General features: G+C 34.3%; 1 protein-coding gene across 1 annotated transcript; it reads left to right on the top strand.

Moving 5' to 3' along the window:
* Window positions 1-886: 886 nt before the first annotated feature.
* LOC132601757 (uncharacterized) lies at window positions 887-1,234 on the top strand. The gene has a single exon (XM_060314823.1). It carries the CDS (start codon window positions 887-889, stop codon window positions 1,232-1,234), a length of 348 nt encoding a protein of 115 aa, XP_060170806.1.
* The last annotated feature ends 18,758 nt before the right edge of the window (window positions 1,235-19,992 follow it).

The raw sequence follows: 19,992 nt of genomic DNA, 5'->3' as shown, positions 1-19,992 counted from the left end.
TTTTTTAAAATGCAAATGTATATACAGGTAATATTCTACCACTGGCATATGGTTTGATATATTCGGAGAATGATAAGTCCTGGACTTGGTTCTTTGAGCAGTTCAAGCTAGCTTATGGGATTAGGGATAACATGTGTATTGTATCCGACAGACATGAAAGCATAATCAAAGTGGTGTCTCGGGTGTATCCTACTGTTCCTCATTTGGCTTGCATATGGCATTTGTGGAAAAATGTGACAAAGAAATACAAGTCGAATGATGAAGTATTGAGTCCTGTGTTTTATTCACTTGCCAAGGCATACACACAGGATGAGTTCGATAAACTGATGGAAAAGATTGAGAATGTTAATATACGTGTAAACGAATATTTGGATGATGCTAGAAGGGAGAAATGGGCTCGGCTGTATTCACCTGTTAACAGAGGATGGACGATGACTTCGAATATAGCGGAATGTAGTAACGGCAAGAGAGTTGCCTATTTTTGATTTCCTTGAAGAAGTTAGGAGGATGTTTGGGAGAAGGAATTGCACAAATAGGAAAAATGGTACATACACATTCTTAACACTCTCGAGACGATACCAGGAAATGCTCTCAATGAATGAGTATAAATCGTTACATATGAGGGTATGCTTTATCTTAAACATAAATCTGGTTCCAGTCTGTGAATATATTTCTCTGTATTTATATGTATTTCATTGTATTTAAATAACTGCTCTTGAGTTTACTTTTTAATTTATGGAACATAATATACATTGTATTTGTGTTGTTGAATGAACATGGTACTTAGCTTGAAGCATCAACTGAATATGTTTATACGGTGAATGATGGACCGAGGCGTTTCATAGTTGATTTGAAGAATAAAACCTGCAGTTGCTGGATGTTTCAAATGGACGAAATACCATGTTCACATGCCTGGGCTGTATTAAAGAGTAAAAATCTAACGGCTGATGCATATTGCTCAGAATTATTCAAGCTAAGTACAGTGGTGAATACGTATGATGTGCCGGTTGACCCACTTCCCGACGAGAGAGAGTGGAATGTTCCAACCCACATATTGGATGAAGTTTTTCTGCCACTGAGATACAAAAGACCTCTTGGGAGGCCAAAAAAGAAGAGGGATAAGCCATTAATGGAGCTGATGATTGATAAACGTAGGAATGCTTGGAGTACATGTGGACGTCTTGGTCATAACAGGCGTCCATGTGGTAATAAGCCCCTTAAAAAGAAGACTTAAATGTCTAGTCTTTATTAGTGTTGATTTTTTAGGACACTTGTCTGAGGATGTCAAATAAAATGAATCCATCTTGAATTCGTTGTTTCTTTACTGTGATGTATTTCACTGTGTTATATTAGAGTAATAAACTGATATGTTCAAATAAAAATTTCAATGAAATACATTGTTCAATACTTGTACCTTGTATATGACTTTATGTGTGCAATGATTGATGTGGGAATATATTAGATTGATACTGAAAAAAATGGCACAATTAATACAATGGAAATACATTCGACTGTTTTGTACTTTTTTGTATTTATCTGTAATTCACTGTATTTCCTTGTATTTCAATATAGTCTGAGTGTTGTGGAATACATTTTACAGAGAACATGAGCTTATGGATTCATTAATAAATATACTGAAATCTAGAGATAGTACAGACAGGTTAATTTCTTATGTGATGGCTTAAGTTGGCACTACAAATTGCTAAAATAAGAATGTGGTAAAAAACTAAAACTTGAAGAAATGAGTTGCTGATCCCATCTAGTATGCATATCTATATGCTGTTGTTTTTCTTGTCAACCAAATTGTGTCCCAAGTTTGATCCCTTGGTGCACAAATTAGCCAACAGTCCATGTATATCAGCAAAAACAATTGTGAATGTCAGCCACTACAATACCGCAAAAGCTCATGACTTAGCACCGAATTTGTTACTGATATGCAGCAACACTGCATTAGTGCATGAAGTTGATTCCGTCCTTTGAATTCAGTTGCAGCTGCCTTGGTTGTTGCATTTCTGTTTTTTCAAAAAAAACATACCAGATATACAATGAAGAACAAAATTAAATGCGTACATATAAAAAAAACACGAAAACTGCAGACAAACTACGATTGTATTATATAGCATACGAGATCACAAAAAAAAAAAGGAATACACCATACTTGTTGTATTCGTAACGAAAAAAATATTGTCTAAAAGTAACACTAACTAATCCGAACATTGATGTTCAACATCAAAAACACATAAAAAAGGTCTTTAACTAAACAACATCTACTCTACCCAAGATCTACTCTACGTCATATACTATATTCACTGCAGCGTAATCAACTGAAGGCCTGATTGGTCTTGGTGGCTGCTCGTTGTCACTTAATGCCTTTGTTACACCCCGTAGTTGTGTACGTTGAGATTGATGAGTGTTGATTGCTTTAAGTATAGACTCTAGAGTTACCTTCAAGAATATATAAGATTATATGCGCCAATCTTATGATTACGAGGGTTTAAGTTCATAAAATAAACTATGGAAGGATTGAAGGGCATGTGAATCAAGGAAATTAAATTTGTTGGAACTTTGAAGAAAATATGAGGGGCAACTTTGGCCCAACTTGGAGGAAGAATATCTTTAAGTATATAAGGAGTTTTGAAGAAAAGCAAGAGCCTAAATTGAAGTCCAGGAAATCTAGTTTCCAACGCAACAAACCGCTCGTCGATACAACGTCGGAGTGGAGAATTATAGATGTTACAATTTAGGCGGGCAGAGTAGGGGACTTCACTGCGCGGACCAACAGTGTCGCGCGCTGCTACAGTGCCATCGACTTCAACCCACTATATAAGGGTTAAAACCCCCATTTTTCTCCATAATAATTCCCTAAAAAGCTCTAGAAAGTTCAGCAAGCATATGAGAGCTCATATATCACATAAAAGTGAGGATTTTGAGTAAATTTCAAGTTACGGAGTATTAATCGAGGTCCGGACAACATGTAGTCACAATTATAGTTTCATTTTGTGTTGGAGTTGGCTTGGAAACAAAGTAAATATCGAATATCCTCTTATTATAGCAAGGATAAGGTATGAATCTCTCTTTCTTAATATTGATTTAGGAATAATTACGAGAATAAGGGTTATAGATTGTTGTATTTGCGTTGTTGGCATATGGATTGAGATTTGAAGATAGTTTGGATGTAATTGTACATATTTATGTCGTAGAATCTTGATAATATTGTTGTTAATGTTGTTGGTATTGTTTGGGAGTTGTTTTGGTATTTGGAGGAAGTAGATAATATAGGAGAGATGTTATCCAAATTTTCGTAACCCAAACTAGTATTTGATAACTAGTACAAGTGAGTTAATGGGAAGTAGGATGAAAGTATGATTAAAGATGTACTTCTCGCCATATAGGTTCAAATGAAGGGCGAACATTGGAATAAAGGACCCCTTAAGTGGTGGCTTGACGAATAATGTATATAAGGTGTTTGTTTCTCTCTTTCTTTGGCACGAATCCAACTAGAATATGAACATGAGCATTCCATAACGAAAATCACTCCACTCCCATGCTTTGTATTTCAAATCTTAATGTCTTAATTATTTGATTGATTCTGGAAATGTTATCATGTTTATCGTCATTAAGTTACTTCTTTGGATTCGATACGAATTTCCATAATTTATTCAGAGGTCACTGACCTTATGTCACTCCGACTGAGTAATGGCTTCTGATGGGCTCTCATGCGTGCTAGTTATATTATGCATTTATACATATATATGATGATTATGGATCGGGTCATACGTTCCTCGGCACTAACATATGATGATTATGGATCGGGTCGTACATTCCTCGGCACTACATATATGGATCAGGCTGCACCTTCCGCAACAATATACTATATTTATGGATCGGGTTGCACATTCCGCAGCAATATACTATATTTATGGATCGGGTTGTACGTTCCACGGCACTAACTTTATGGATCAGGTTGTACATTCCGCAACACTAACAATTATATATATATATATATATATATATATATATATATAGAAGAGTCGGTTGGCTCACTTTTTCGTCGTCAGTCCATTAAAAAAAATGTGGGCCCCATATTAAACACAAATCAATATTTAAAAAAAAAAGTGGAACCCACCATCTCCAAAGTCATGGAAAAAAAAAAGTGGACCACATATTAACAAAATCAAGCAATATCAAATAAAAAAAAGTTGAATCCCATATTAAAAAAACAAACAATGTCAAAAAAAAAAAATGCATCCCATATTAAAAAATCAAACAATATTTACGTAATTTTCAAAGTATCTCATTAAATCAATAATGATGGATTCATTGCCACATGCGTATCAACCCAATAGTGGGAGCAAATGAAATTATTGTACAGCAAAAAACATAGACCCCATATTATTGTTTTTCTTCAAAAGGTTAAGTAGCCAAACCATATATTTTTTTTTATATTAGCCTGAGATGTAATCTAGATATTAAACTGTTATATTTGCTATTCCGCCATGTTATTTATTTGTTACGCTTACTAAAATAAATATACTTAAAATACTTATATTTTACTACTATATAGAAGAGCCGGTTTATAAGCAAGATCATCGTCCGTCCTTTGGTCCCACTTTTTTATTTAAGGGCAAAAAAATCCTTTGTAGTCCCACCCACTTTTTTATTTCAGGGCAAAAAAATGGCATTTTATACTTTATATTACCAACTCTTCTAAAAAGTAGATAGAAATACTTTATTATATTTCTATTTTTTCTACTATATAGAAGCATCGGTTTACCCATGCTTCGTCGTCAGTCACTCTTAAAAAAAAAAAAAAAAAAAGGTGGACCCCATACTAAAAACACCAAGCACTATATATATATAAAAAAAAGGAAAGAATTGGACCCCACCCACTACAAACTCATGAAAAAAAAAGTAAACCCCATATTAAAAAAATAAGCAATGTAAAAAAAAAAAAAAACGTGCACCTCGTATATTAAAAAATCAAACAATATTCATGTAATTCCCAAAGTATCCTCATCAAGTCAATAATAGTGGATTCATTGCCACATACGTATCAACCCATTTTGGGAGCAAATAAAATTATTGCACAGCAAAAAACATGGACCCCATATTATTGCTTTTCTTCAAAAGGTTAAGTAGTCAAATACATACAATTTCCATTCTTTTCTTATATTAGCCTGATATCTAATCTAGATATTTAACTGCTGTATTTGCTATTCCTCCATGTCATTTATTTGTAATGTTTACTAAAATAAATATACTTAAAATATTTATATTTTAAAATAAGATAGAATTTAATTACTTTTCATTTTTATTCTTACTCTAATAAATGTGAAAAGAGATTAATATCAAATGAAGATCAAATAATGAATAAGATAAATTAGTCAAATTATAATTCTAATTGACGTTTCCTTAAAAAACTATGCAAAACACAACATGACAAGTAAATGAGCTAAACCGAGATTATTTGCCAAAAATTAAAAAACAGTATTTCTTCGTTTAAATAGAAAATTAATTTCTACTTTGTTTCGCTTTAAAGATGTAAAATTAATTTAATAATTTGAATTATAATTATCCAAATCAAAATTTGATAAAAAAATAATAAGTGTTTTACACCTTTAACTTAATCAAATTAAAATTGAAAGTATCAACTGATGTTTAAATATTGCTATTGTTTTATCTCAAAGAGAGAAAAATAATTTTCTTTTAAACAAGTCTTCTCTTTTAAAAAGTATTAACAAATTTCTGCCGACTTTGTATTCATAGCAAACACGAATATAATAAAGTTTTAGATACGGAGCACAAACTACAATATTATATTAATTGTGTTTTGAACATAGTATGTATGTATGTATATATATATATATATATATATATATATATATATATATATATATATATATATATATATATATATATATTATCCAAACACAACTACATACACATAGATACACTATAATCCAAAGTGCGCACGGGCATAGGCTATCTAGTATATATGTATCCTCATTTACATATGATTCTAGAATCTGCATGCATTCCATAACACACGTTCTCTGATGACAGGTTACTTTTATTTTCTTTGTACTTTTGCCTTACTCATGCTATTGCATCCCGCCTTACATACTCAGTACTTTTATCCGTACTGACGTCCCCTAGCACGGGACGCTGCATTTCGTGTTACAGGACCTGACAGAGTTATTGGAGAGCAACCGCAGTGGGACTCTCAGCTTCAGCAGTGTCAGCAAGGGCCACTACTCCGAACTTGCTATCTTTTGGTACTTTTCTGCTAGTGCAATACATGTTCTTATGTACACTCTTTGTAACACCTCGTAGCTTCGGACGAAAGTTTGACTCATAAGATGATAATATAATGGAACCAAAATGAGGTTCATAGGAAGTGTTTTGAAAACCAATTAAGTCATGAGAAGAGTCTTTGGGCAAAGCAAAGTTGAAAACCACTCTACGGGGCATGTTTACAAGTGAGTTTATAGAAGGTCTTACTTCCAATGACCATAACCCCATTATTCTTTTGGAATTTGGGAAAACTTCCTAGATGACAGTTGTAGCCCTTTGAAATAGTTTTCCAACGGTATATTATGGGCCTCAAACGGACATCTGTGCATAAAGTTATGCCCATTTTACTAAACAGTGTTCTGTCAGTTACGGTGGAAACATACGAACCGTAAAAATTATACGGTGGAACATACGGACCGTAAAAATTATACGGGCCGTATATTCCAGCCGTATAATTGGTCCAGAATGTCCAAATCACTGGAATGATTATACGGAATGATATACGGTCCGTACAAATTGTACGGGACGTAAAAATGGGCGTAGAATTGCCCGACGGATCAGATTTTAAGATGTTAATAAGAGACCCAAGCTCATTTTTTTCATTCCTATTTCTCCTCCACGACTCAAGGGTTCTCTAGAGCCATCCAAACACTTCATATGCAAGAATCCAAGTGAAACTAAAGATCCACTTCATCAATCCACAAAACTAAGTGTGAGAAACACATCAAATCCATTCAAGTCAAGAAATTCCATGGAAGGTGGAATTAGGGTTTTGTTCAAGTGAAGTATTTCAACTCAAGGATTATTCCTACAATAACTAAGGTAAGTTTTATGATGTTTCATGATGATTAAAGTGTTGATAAGTTCTTGGGAGAATAGTAAATGGGTTTGATAAAGAGAATTATATGAACTATGCTAGGGTTTTTGGATTGTTGACTTGGGATTGTTGTATTCATATGGGTGATGAAGAATGATGTTAATTACATCTAATTAAGATTGTAGAATCACCTAGAAGTAATACAATGGGAATTGGGTAAAGAAATCACCATTAATGGAGACTGTGGAGCTTCAAGCCCATTAAGTGTTTGATAAAATGCTTCGATGACCAAAGCGTGAATATTATTGCTAATATAGAATTCCTTTGACTTGTATTGATATAGATCAAAGTTGAAAGGGTTGACGAACATTGTATTACGCTCAAAGACTGGAATTAAGGTATGTGAGGCTAACTATCTACGTTAGGGAATGTTCATGATTCTCCATACGCCTCATTCTTCATACTTGTCAGTAATTCGACTCAAAGTAGAGTTTAGCTCGAGTTTTATGATATGTTGTAGAACTGTTATCTTCTAGGTTTGCAGTTACAGAATTCGTTCATGGTTATCAATTTGAATATCATGAACTCAGCACGTAATCTTTATAGACTTATGTATTGTTACCACATGAGTCTCAGTCTAGAAATTCAGTATGCTCAGAAACAGTCAGTGTTTTCAATTCAGTCCAGCATGTCTATTTCAGTTCAGAATTGTTCATTGTTGTTATGGTCTCAGTCCTTATTAATTAACCATAATTATAAATATGTGATTTTGCCCGAGGGCACAACACAGTCTTGTGTATACGTATACATGGCCGAGGCCATTGACTGACGCACTACTAGGCCGAGGCCATAGCGTGCATTTATTATTGGGCCGAGGCCCCACATATACAAACACAGATAATACAGATGATTCAGATACAGAGCAGGGAGCATTCATATATTTACTTCCTTGCTATTACAGTTACAGTTATCAGTTTCAGTTTCAGTTTCAGTATTTTATTGCTTCAGTTGCTTTACATACCAGTACAATTCAAATGTGCTGATGTCCCTTTTTAATGCTTGGGGCCTGCATCTCGCGATGCAGGCAACGATATACAGGTTGACGACTCAGCTATTTAGGAGTGCACGTATCAGCTACTGGTGAGCCCCAAATTCCTTCGGGGCGTTGTCAGCTATCTAGTTAATTCAGTTTATAGACAGTTTTATTATTCAGTACTCTTAGAGGCTTCATAGACACAGTTCAGATAGTCAGATATTTGTTATGTTAGCCTTGTAGACAGTTATACTCAGTCGTTCAGTTGTTTTGGTTTAGCCATGTTGGCTACTTTCAGATATATTTCAGATTGTCTAAGTATTTCCGCATTATGATTTCAGTCAGACCTTTAGTATATCAGCATGTGTTTAATTGTTTCCACATTCAGTTATGTTTTGATATCACATGTTGATTCAGTCAGCCAGTTGGTTCGCTCGGTCACATGCAGTCAGGCACCGGGTGCCGTGTTACGTCCAGGCCCAGGTTCGGGGCGTGACACTCTTAGAGGCTCATATACATAGTGGGGTATGTAAATATTATGTATAGCCTTGTTGGCCTTATTTTGAGCTCTTGATACTTTTCTGATAGCCTTGCCGACTTTGTGATACTCGTGATGTTGTAGCGACCTTATCGGTTCGCATATGAATATATATGTTGGATTATTGGATATTTCCATGTTGGGCCTTTTCTGTGTGCAGGTGCTCTTTGAATTAGGGTATATGATGCTCAAAGTAACTATTAAGTTAGGTGGTCCCGGCCTATGGGTCGGAGCCCGTCATGCCCCTCGGTAGGGTGTGACAGGATTCTGGTTTGTCTTCCCCCATGCATAGTTTCATAGAAGTGCGTCATATCTCTGACGGTGGAACTTTGCATCAATTTCAACTGGATTTCCTTCACCGGAACTCAAGTATTTAGCAAAAGCTGCCACATACACACCATAATCCCTGCGTGTTTAGAAGAACAAAAATCGTATTGAATTTGTATTTCAAAAATGAAAAAACATACATGATTCCAGGGGCTTGTTGCGGTAAGTCGTCTACATTAACAACATCAAAATTGTCATTTTGTGCTCTATTTTTGTAAGACGGGTGATTTTGAAAATCTATATCCTTCTTCTTTTCATAAAAGTAACATTTGTAGATGATGTGGCACAAGGGCAGCCAGCATGCTCACTTCTCCCTTAACGACAACATCATGCCCTGCAGCTCGATACACATACAAGCACCTGTACATAATTGGAAAAATATAAGAAAACAACAAAAAGATACATTATAAAAATGTATTTCATTTTATAAAGTGTATGTTTAAGAAAAAAATAAACACTTGTCAATGAATGCTACTAAAATCAACATCCAGTGATTTTCCTCTTTAACAATGACAGGGATGAATACGTTGTCAATTGTATGCCATGGTACATTAGCCATCAACCTGTACCCATTTATATACTCACATACATCAGATTCCTTACTGGCAACACTTGTGGATGATTCCGGATTTTCCCAAGCACGGTAAATCTCGGCGATTATGGTATGAAATATACAACTCATAGTGGTAAATCTGTATCTACTGTTATTGTCATACTTGCCTTTCTTCCGGAGGTAGTAAAAAATAACATCAAGATGCTACAAAAATAGTTAGGGGCAGTCAGTATTGTCAGTGCAACTACATTAAATACAGTTAAATATATTGACAAGATATATTAAAAACCATTGAAATACATTGAAATATAACACAATCTTATGAAAAAAAAAGTACGGAAGATACATAGGTTAATACAGTGAAATATATGGTAAGAGTCAGTGAAATACATATTTTGAAATACAGTCAAATATATGGTAAGAGGCAGTGAAATACATATGTTGAATACAATGAAATATATGACGAGTGTCAGCGAAATACATGAGTGAAAAACAGTGAAAATAAGGAAGATATAATGAAATACATTAAGTAGAAACAGTGAACCACAGCATGGAAAACAAATACTGGAAAAATATCGAACCTCATCATTCCAAAGTTTCCCTTCCATTGATAACAAGTAGAAACAATTTTTTTATTTAACATATGTGACACCTAACTTGAGCGACATATCTGCATCTTCTGGATCCACTAATTCCTTATTCTTTCTATAGTGGTTTTCCTTATCTTTTCTATATATCAACAGTCAAAAGAAACATATGATAAGTCATTTATTTTTAAAAAATATAACTGTAAAAATACTTAATTTTTATCTTGCCTTAGTAACAGATCCTTCTCGAGCCAATTTTGATATTCTTGAAAAGATGTCGTGTCCAACGGAGCATTGATAGGATATTCTACAAAGGGGTGCTTCTTTTCAAATGTAATAGGGAAAGAAGACCTTGCAGAAGATCCTGCTGAGCTGTAGTTTGGCATGAAAGGGTACACAGTGTATTTGCTGGGTTTCCTATCTCGGACAATGCCTGGATGGACTATCATTCGACGTTCAGTATTTTGGATTGAATGTTGTCCTGCTTCGTCAGTTGAACTTTGCCCAGTTGTTAGTTGTACTCCAAGTTGGCTGGGTAATTGATCATCAAGAATTAGCCACTGAGAATTTGGTACAACGTTCTCAGCTTTGTTGTTCTACGGCGTCTTTAAAATAGAGGGATCAGCTTGATCTTTGACGTATATTTCAGGAGGACCAAGTGGAATAATTGTGGTGAGAGGACACTGGATTAGCAACTCTGCTACCATTTCCTCTGATGCAGTAAATTCTGCATTGTCATTTACACCACCTCGTATTTTCTCTCCAGCCTGCTACCAATATCAAAATGGATACTCAAATCTCTGTTATAGGTTGCTTCAAAAATAAAATTTGATTGACACCAGAAATATATTTTTCAGTACCTCAGATTGCAAACGTGCTGCTGATACTAGCTCTCCACCCTTTTTTTTATCACTCTCAATATGTTGGCCTATATTCACAGTCAAAATCGGCACGTGTCTATGCACAATGACTGCCTCACCCTATACAAATAAAAACATTGTGTGAAACTGCAAAATACAATTCACAGTGGTGTAAAACATCACCGGAATATACAGCAAAAAATCAGTATAGTATAAAATATACAGTAAATACACTGGAATACAAAGATGTGATCTACAGGACTCCACAATTGAAAAATACAATGAAATACAATAGAATAGAATGAGAAAATATATTGAATTACATGACAGTGTTGTTTAGAAATAAAGTGAAATAGACTATAAAAGGTTATGTGAATACAAGTAAACACATGTATGCCACATCTTTTTATAAAACAAAATTGGGATTCTGAAAAGAAAAAAAAAATACACATTTGGTCTTGTGTACCTCTGGTTGTGTTCGCTTCAGGGGTGTTTCACCGCTACCTTGAATCTCTGTAGTTGAAGCCTTTAATGTATCCCCTCTTTGTGTACATCGAGGCATTCCAACACCAGAAACATCGCTATGTAACATTGTGCCCGCAACCTTCATTTTTTTTGCCCAAAAGTATATATTTTGTGAATTCATATATGTATAGCAAAACAAAGTACAAAAATACATAAGAGTGATCTGCATATTTTTACCTTATTTTCATCAATACCATCTTTAACATTTGATGTCTCTTTGGCAGAATGTTGGTGTTGATTGAATTCATGCGAGTATTGTATGCCAACCTCGTACTAATGTAACGGAGCTTCACTATCGGTAGCCTTCAAAAATATATATTTTATCCAGAAAAGAGAGGAAACAGTTTTTGTTTTGTGAATATCATCAGTTTTAGTTTGGAAATACCTTTTCTAATGCTTGATTCCCCTTTATTGCCTCAACCACCTTTTTGAAGTTGTCATCCATCCACTTGTGAATATCATCCATGGACTTGCGAAGATCAGTAAACTCAGCAGATACCTACATGTTTTGACACAAGAATACATCAAATTTGTTAACACCCTTACCAAAACAAATATAGTAAAAAAAAAACACTTACATCTTTCTTAAAAACTTGAAACATTTGTCTAAGCAGTGTCACCTTATCAGATTTGGTGGCCGTTTGGAAGTCACGATGCCTTGATGTTTGTGCCTGTCTTCTGATTTGTTCCCTAACCTTTGGTGAAGCAGACTTTTGTACAATCCTTTGAACAATCGAAGTGTCCTTCGGGGTTGTGATTGGTTCATTCCAGGCTGGTTGTTTCCTAGCAGGAGAAGCTAGAACTAAAACCTATCTGTGTTTCTTATGAGGTGGTGAATCAGATATGGCAGGCAGTTATTGTTGTTTACCCCTGACAATGTGTGGTGTGTGGTATTGAAATCATCATATTCACCATCAACCATCTCGGTGCCTTCTGCAACTTCATCTCCATATGTTGGGTTGGGTTGCCTTGTGACACACCAGGAGGCAAATTAAGTTGTTCCAACTCACCAGTGGTTGGAACGACATCCTCAAAAGTACAAATCTGTAAAAAAAAAAAAAATAGAAACAGTGAAAAATACATCAAGTATATGAAAAAAATTGAATGAAATATACTTCGATAAATACATCTAATGGTATCAATCAAAATACATGAAAAATACATCAAGAAATACATTTATAACAATTGGGGATTATAATGAGAAAATATAGTGATATACAGGATTGAATCACTGAAAAATATAGTGAAATACAGTAGCTTACACTGGAAAATCTGATCATCTACATGACATTATAATTGGATCAAAAATATATTGAAATAAGAAAGTATATTTGGAAAATACAAGTGATATACAATGGGATGCAAATGAGAAATCTTTGATTTAAATAGAATGAAAATACAAAAAGGAATACATGTGTAAAAATTTACCAGGTGTATGTCGTCTCTAAACATTCCTTCCATCAAAGCATCGAATTTCGATTTTTCTTCAACAGTCCGCCAATTCAAGATTCTTGGAATTAAATTCCCTGACTTAACTGCAATGTTGGATGGGACTTTTGAACAAGATTCATACAGCCAAACTTGCATGGCAATTGGCATCCCGTGAATCCTGTAATATTGCTTGAAGTCGGCATATTTCTGACTGATGCTTGTAACCAACTCCTTGAAGGACTCTTTGCCCCAAGGATAATCAACTTATCTCCCGTCCTCCACAACATCAAAATGTATCCTAGGTATGTTTGAACGAATAGGCTCACCGCAGTATATGAATGTATTTATAAAATACAATATGGCCATCTTGACCGCGTCCTCTCCTTTGTCCTCCCAATCTGCATTGTTGAAGCACTCTATCAGCTAGCCTCTTTTAATGTGATCCGATGTTCCACCTAAATATTCATCCATAAGCCTATTTATTTTCGTCTTATCATATACAAACTCATTTGCGTCGGAGACACAATTCAACCCACAGATTAGTGCAAATTCTCTAATGCTAAAACGCAATATTTTTCCATTTACTCCAAATGTAAAGCACTCGTATGTACTTCCCTTAAACTCTTTAACCATGAAGCACCTAAAAAACGGTGCTGGTACATACATATGCTGCATTCTGAGATATTTCCCAAAAATGGAGTCTGCAAACATGTCTATCTGTCCAGCACCTTTTAGTTTACCCCTAATGTCACTAATTACATTGACATTCGTGTATCTTTGCATAGATCGAGCCAAAGAAGGCTGCTTTGTGACCAAAAATCTAGAATCCTTGAAAAAACATATAAAGAAAAAAAAACATTTAGACACTAAAAATGTTAGGTATCCTCACATAAATATACCTAAATACGCAGAAAAATACATTGAAAGCACTTAGAACTATCAAAAAACAAATTAAACACAAACAAACAAAAACACAATTGCCAAGTCATAAACATATGTAAAACACAGTGAAATTCACTAAGAAACTATCAAAACCAAAATTTAAAAATAAAGAATCACAAATAGACAAATACACGACTGCCAAGTCATACAATCTATTTCACACATGGTGTATTTTGAAATACACTACAACACAATGAAATATATTGAAAAGTATACTGAGAAACTGCCAAAAGCAAATAAAAAATAAAAAAAATTACAAAACAAAACTACCAGGTCATAATATATATATATATATATATATATATATATAACACAGTGAAAAAACACATAATATTTGAAAATCAAAAGAAACACGAAAAAAATTACACTTAAATACATGGAAAATACAGATCTGGTGAATTGAAATACATTCGTGAAAAAGAAAAATACCTCTCTATCATCTTCCTCAGCAACTGGAAGTTTTTTTTTTCGAACTACCTTTTTACCCTTACTTGCAGAAAAAGGCTTCGTAACCTTTTTCTTCTTCTATAGCGACATTTGAGAATTTTTTTTACTGGTACTGACTGTTCCTCTTTGTTTCTTTATCAACATGAGAATCATGATATTGTTGCGTCCTTATTGGATCACTAATTTTTTTTGCTATGCGTCTCAGCATAAGATGAGCCTCCTGCAATGGCATTTTCTTGTTGAGCAATTCCCAAAGAGAAACTAGGACCATCTATTATGTACTTTTCTATACCTCGAGTTCTCATGCCCGAAGAGCCCATTTCAGCCATTGAAATTGAATCTGTGAATCTTCAGCAAAAACAACACGAAGAATAAAGGATTTATATGTCAGAGAATGATGAAATTAAAGCAAAAGTGAATTTTACAACAAAAAAAAAAAATCAGCAAAACAACATGCATTTGGCAAAAAATACACTGAAATACAATGGAAAAATCAAAAGTGAATAAAAAATCTTACCTATTTTTGGTACATTTTTTACTGTGAAACTGCAAAAATAATGAGGAGTTATGGGAGAGTAAAAAACGGAAGTGATAATGGAAGATGTGATAGAAACTGATTTGAATTATGGAAGAAATGGGGGGATTTGGGAGTTAATTGCGTGTATTTAGGAAGAAAGAGAACTGTGAATGTGTGTAAGTAGGGATATGAGGGATGCACGATTTGTTAGTAAAAAGTGGGTAGCTATTAATTGTAAAATTTGAAAAATATAACTATCAATCTTAAATATTAGAAAGGGTAGTTACTATCCATAAATAAGTCTTAGGGGTAGTTACACCAAGTAAATTTTACTTTAAGTAATCCCGATATGTGGGCATAAAGCCCCGGTTATTTCGACATTTCTTAAAGTCCATCTTTATTGGACAGTAAATATGTGAATGGAATTTATAATTAAATGAAGAACAACATGTTCGACCTTTCACTGTATTTAAGTTTGAATTTAAACAAGAAGTCGAAGTGGTAAAGGTCATTTATTACGACGGACTACTTGGAGTCTTAGACAATGATTTTATAGAAAGAATTTGAAGAAAATAAACTATTAATTTCTCAATTGGAACTAAGCAATATCTATTGGCCCAATATATTTGTGCGCAACTGAAATGAAAAATAAATGGGCGTCATGATTTTTTGGTTGGACCTTTACTGAATTAGCACTGCTATTTACATATTACTGCACTTTTATCTTACTAAATTAGCATTTTATAAACACACATTATTGTAATTAAACCCATTATTGTATATCATGGAATATAAATTAGAATTTATTTGATTGATTGGACTAAAGCTGCAAATTTTAATAGGTGTTCTTTATGTTTGGATTTGTCTGTGGCTCAATTGTTTGTTCATTGCAAATCTGTGCCTTAAGCTAGGTGTTCATTAGAAGAAATTCATGCATCAATGACATTACTACTTTTGTTGAAATGACAAATTATTGCCATGCAGATCATTTGTCTAGCTAATATGTATACATTAGAGTTTGTCTATATAAGCACTAAATGTCTATTGGTCAGCTGATATATACTGTAATTCATTGTCTCTTAACAATATTTAGCATAGAAAAATATTGTTCTTGTATGTATGGAAGATGTAAAGTTCATTTTATCCACAAATTTGAAACAACTTGTCTTACTAATTAAGTTTAATAAGATGAGTTCTAAAACATAAACAAGTGTTGGTCATGCAAAATTTGAGAAAGAAAACTGCAGATTAATACGACAGAATAAGTACTCTCTAAATGCTATGCATTTGTAGTCTTTGTTAATGTGAAGGGAAAAAACAGAAGCTCAGCACATGGGATAATCTTTTTTTCTTAGCAACCATTGTTTGATGCAGTCCGTATGACATTCGTGTCGGCATCAAACTGTTTTGATGGTCTCTTCATGCTCAAATTCCGCTTGATATATGGCACAAATCTCTCTATCAGCTAATTCTTCAATGTTCATGGGATTATTTACTCTATCTTTAGGCACAACAACATGATGAGTTTGTGAATAAGATATTTTAGGAGAATTACTTGTGTACTATCAGAGGAATATAATGATTTAAATACAGGTTTAGAAAAGGCTAAGGCAACTAGATATCTAAATTCCTAAAAATCAGCTAGAATATTATATACAAGGAAACATACAATTCTATGATTCTCCAACACTCCACCTCAAGCTGGAGCAAAGATATTAATCAAGCTCAGCTTGTTACAAAGGTAATCAACTTGAGTTCCATTCAATGCTTTGTGAAAAAATTAACTAGTTGCTCTCCTGTCATCACGTAGCCATTGGAAATAAGGTTTTCCTGAATCTTCTCACGAATAAAATGACAACCAACTACAATACGTTTAGTTCTTTCATGATACACTGGATTTGAGGCAATATGAAGAGCAACTTGATTATCAAATTAGAGTTTTGTTGGTGTATGATGCTTCAATCCAATTTCATGTCACACCCTAACCCATGACCTGGACGTAACACGACACTCGGTGCTTTGCTACATGTGACCGGGCAAATCACATGGCTTGTTGAGTCAACATGGGACATGAACTAATGCAGAATACACTTTAAAACATGAATAGTCTGAATAACATGATGTCATCGTAATTCTGATGAAAATACTGTTTAAACATGATGCGGAAATAGTCTAAAAATTTAATAAGTACTAAGCCAATACTGGCTATACGACTCTGAACATCTGACATGACATAACTAAACTAGTCTATGAAACCTCTGACATGAGTCTGACTGCTAAACTGTTTATCAGGATAAGGCCATTGGCATACTTAACTGCATAACTGACATGAAATAAATAAAGATAAATACCCCGAATAGAATGGGGCTCACCAAAGCTGATACGAGCAATGTCCTAACAAGCAGATCAGTCGTCCTGTAAATCAATAACTGCATCGTGAAAAGCAGGCTCCCAGGCAGTAAAAAAGAGACGTCAGTACATTTGAATTGCATTGGGATGTAGAGCAACTGAATGAAATAAACATGGCACATGAAATAGTAGAACTGAAACTAAAACTATAAGCTGAACAAGTACATAAGTATCATCTGACATGAATAAATATATAACATGAGTAAAACATTTTAAGTGGGAGACCCTAGTATAACCGACATGTAACCACCACGTGAGCATGTGGCGTCTGATCTCTGCCCGATCAGCTAAGTCATCTCATACCTTCTCGGGGTACGAGACATGAACATGACATGAATGGATCCAATAACTCACAATGGGTAAACATAAAGGAATCATCCTAACTGGGTGGAGCGATCCTTATCCTGCGCTGGCATACATAGTTTTAGGGTGTCTGAGCCTTCTTGGTAATCTGTGCAACTCCCAAAACATAAACATGGATATAATTGGCTTAGTATCCCATGAATTACATAAATATGATTGTAAACAAGATTTGTAAGTAATATATATATATATATATATATATATATATATATATATATATATATATATATATATATATATATATATATATATATATATATATATATATATATATATATATGAACTGGATATATAGTATAACTTGGTATGAAAACATGGAAGCATGTAGAATTTCATGAAAATAAGCATAATAGTTCATATCTTGCACTTAAGGAACCATGGAATGCAAAACATGGGTGTTCATGGATTACGGACGGATTCCCAATAACCAAAATGGAATATCAAGAGTACAATAATGAACTAGTAATACAAGCATGGTATAGTATGTAACTTAGGGTTATCATGAATTGAAATAAAAAACCCTAGGTTTATGGAACTTCGTGTTTTCATGGATGAACGTGGTGCGGGGAAGAAAAATGATGTTCCCACACATGGATAGAAACCTTACATACCTTAATCACTCCAAAACTTGTAACAAACTTTGTATCTTGAAGAAGAAATCCAAAATCTTGAACTTTGAGATGGGTTTTCTTGAAAGCCCTAGGTTAGAAATAGTGGACTTGGCTTAGATTTCATGTAGGTATGTTAGAAATGCTTGAAATTACTTAGAATAGGCTTATCTTGACATAGTAGGATATGGAGAGGGGAAGAACTTCGTTCTAGAGCTTGGAGAAAATGAAAATATGGATAGAGAAAAAATTGAAAACGCATTTATATACTATTTAGGCGTCGAGACAATTAATGTCTCTTTTTACGGTCTGTAAAATGATTTACGGTCCGTAAAAAGTGTTCTTGGTAATAGTGACTCCGAAATTCTCCTCCATATTTACGGTGCAAAGTACGGTCCGTAAAAATTATACGGTCACAAATACGGCCCGTACTTAGATGTATGGTCCATATAAACTGGACGTATTTTACTTGGCAAATTCCAGTAGCTCAAGATTTTTCATGCATCGATACGGACCAGAAGTACGGTCCGTATTAATTAATACGGAGGGAAGTACAGCCTGTATGACTGGGCGTAAAACTGATAATTCACTGAACCAAAACGAATTTAATTTTAACACTCCCCATTTAGTTTTTTTTAAGTCTTGAATCATGAACACAGCTTAGTTTAAAGATTCGAGATGTTACATTTCAGTTAAAAGATGATGTATTCACATAATCTCACACGTAGAGTTGACATAGCCCTGTACTCGGATTTTGCACTAGATTGGGATACAACACCTTGTTTCCGTTGCTTCAATGTTTGGTACAAAGCTCTACTTTGACTCTCTGTTTATTTATTTTTGGTTGGGTTGGCTGGCTTCAATTATTTTTAGCCTTTGGAGTAACCTGATTCGGAAGTGTTTCGTGGGAGAGCTCTTAATGGGCCTTATTTAGTTTAGCAATTGGTATTATAATCTTTGGTGATTAAATCACTATGCAAATCTTCTTTTTGGTTGACGGTGTAGTGGCCTTTATATTATGGAGCCAATTTCTCTTTCTGTTAACCTATTTCCGCTACAGCTGGTTCAATAGCCAATTTTATAAGCTAGTTTGATTTTCTAGAAAAGTAGTCTTGAAGCCTAACTTAGTTTCCATGTGGTTGAATTTAAATACGTCGGAAATGCAATCAATTTTGTTGCAGCACCTACTCCCTTTGTCATGGTTTCGGCCGAAGAGATTGCTAAATTCTCTCAATATCAGAAATTGTTGAAGTACTCCACTTCAGTTAATGCCTTTTCAGAGTCAGATAAAACATGTCTTATTGCATCTTCAAATAAATGGGTGATATATTCAGGTGCCACAAATCACATGACAGGTAATCCTAATATTTTTTTTCTAGCACCTTCTCCAGCTACTGTAGCTGATTGATCAACTTGTAACAGTGTTGGATCTGGGGCTGTGAAACCAATCTACTCTATTACTCTGCCACCTGTATTAAATCTACCAAAGTTTGCCTTTAATTTGATTGTTAGCAAAGTTAACAGAGACCTTAATTGTTATATTTCATTCTTTCCTGGTCATTGTATGTTTCATGATCTTAGGATTAATCAGCTTATTGATAAAGGACATATATCTGATGATCTCTACATCCTTGATGAATGGAAGTCTCGGTTTATTGCCTGCTATAGTGTCTTTATTGGAAGCACATTGTCGATTGGGACATCCTTCTCTGCCTCTATTAAAGAAACTCTGTCGTCAGTT

This window comes from Lycium barbarum, chromosome 7 (assembly GCF_019175385.1).
Source record: "Lycium barbarum isolate Lr01 chromosome 7, ASM1917538v2, whole genome shotgun sequence".
Lineage (NCBI taxonomy): Eukaryota > Viridiplantae > Streptophyta > Magnoliopsida > Solanales > Solanaceae > Lycium > Lycium barbarum.
Note: the sequence above shows the minus strand (reverse complement) of the source record. Positions and strands in the feature narration are given on the sequence as shown.

Coding starts and splice junctions, on each gene's coding strand:
- LOC132601757 (XM_060314823.1), top strand. CDS start 887: ATGGACGAAATACCATGTTCACATGCCTGGGCTGTATTAAAGAGTAAA.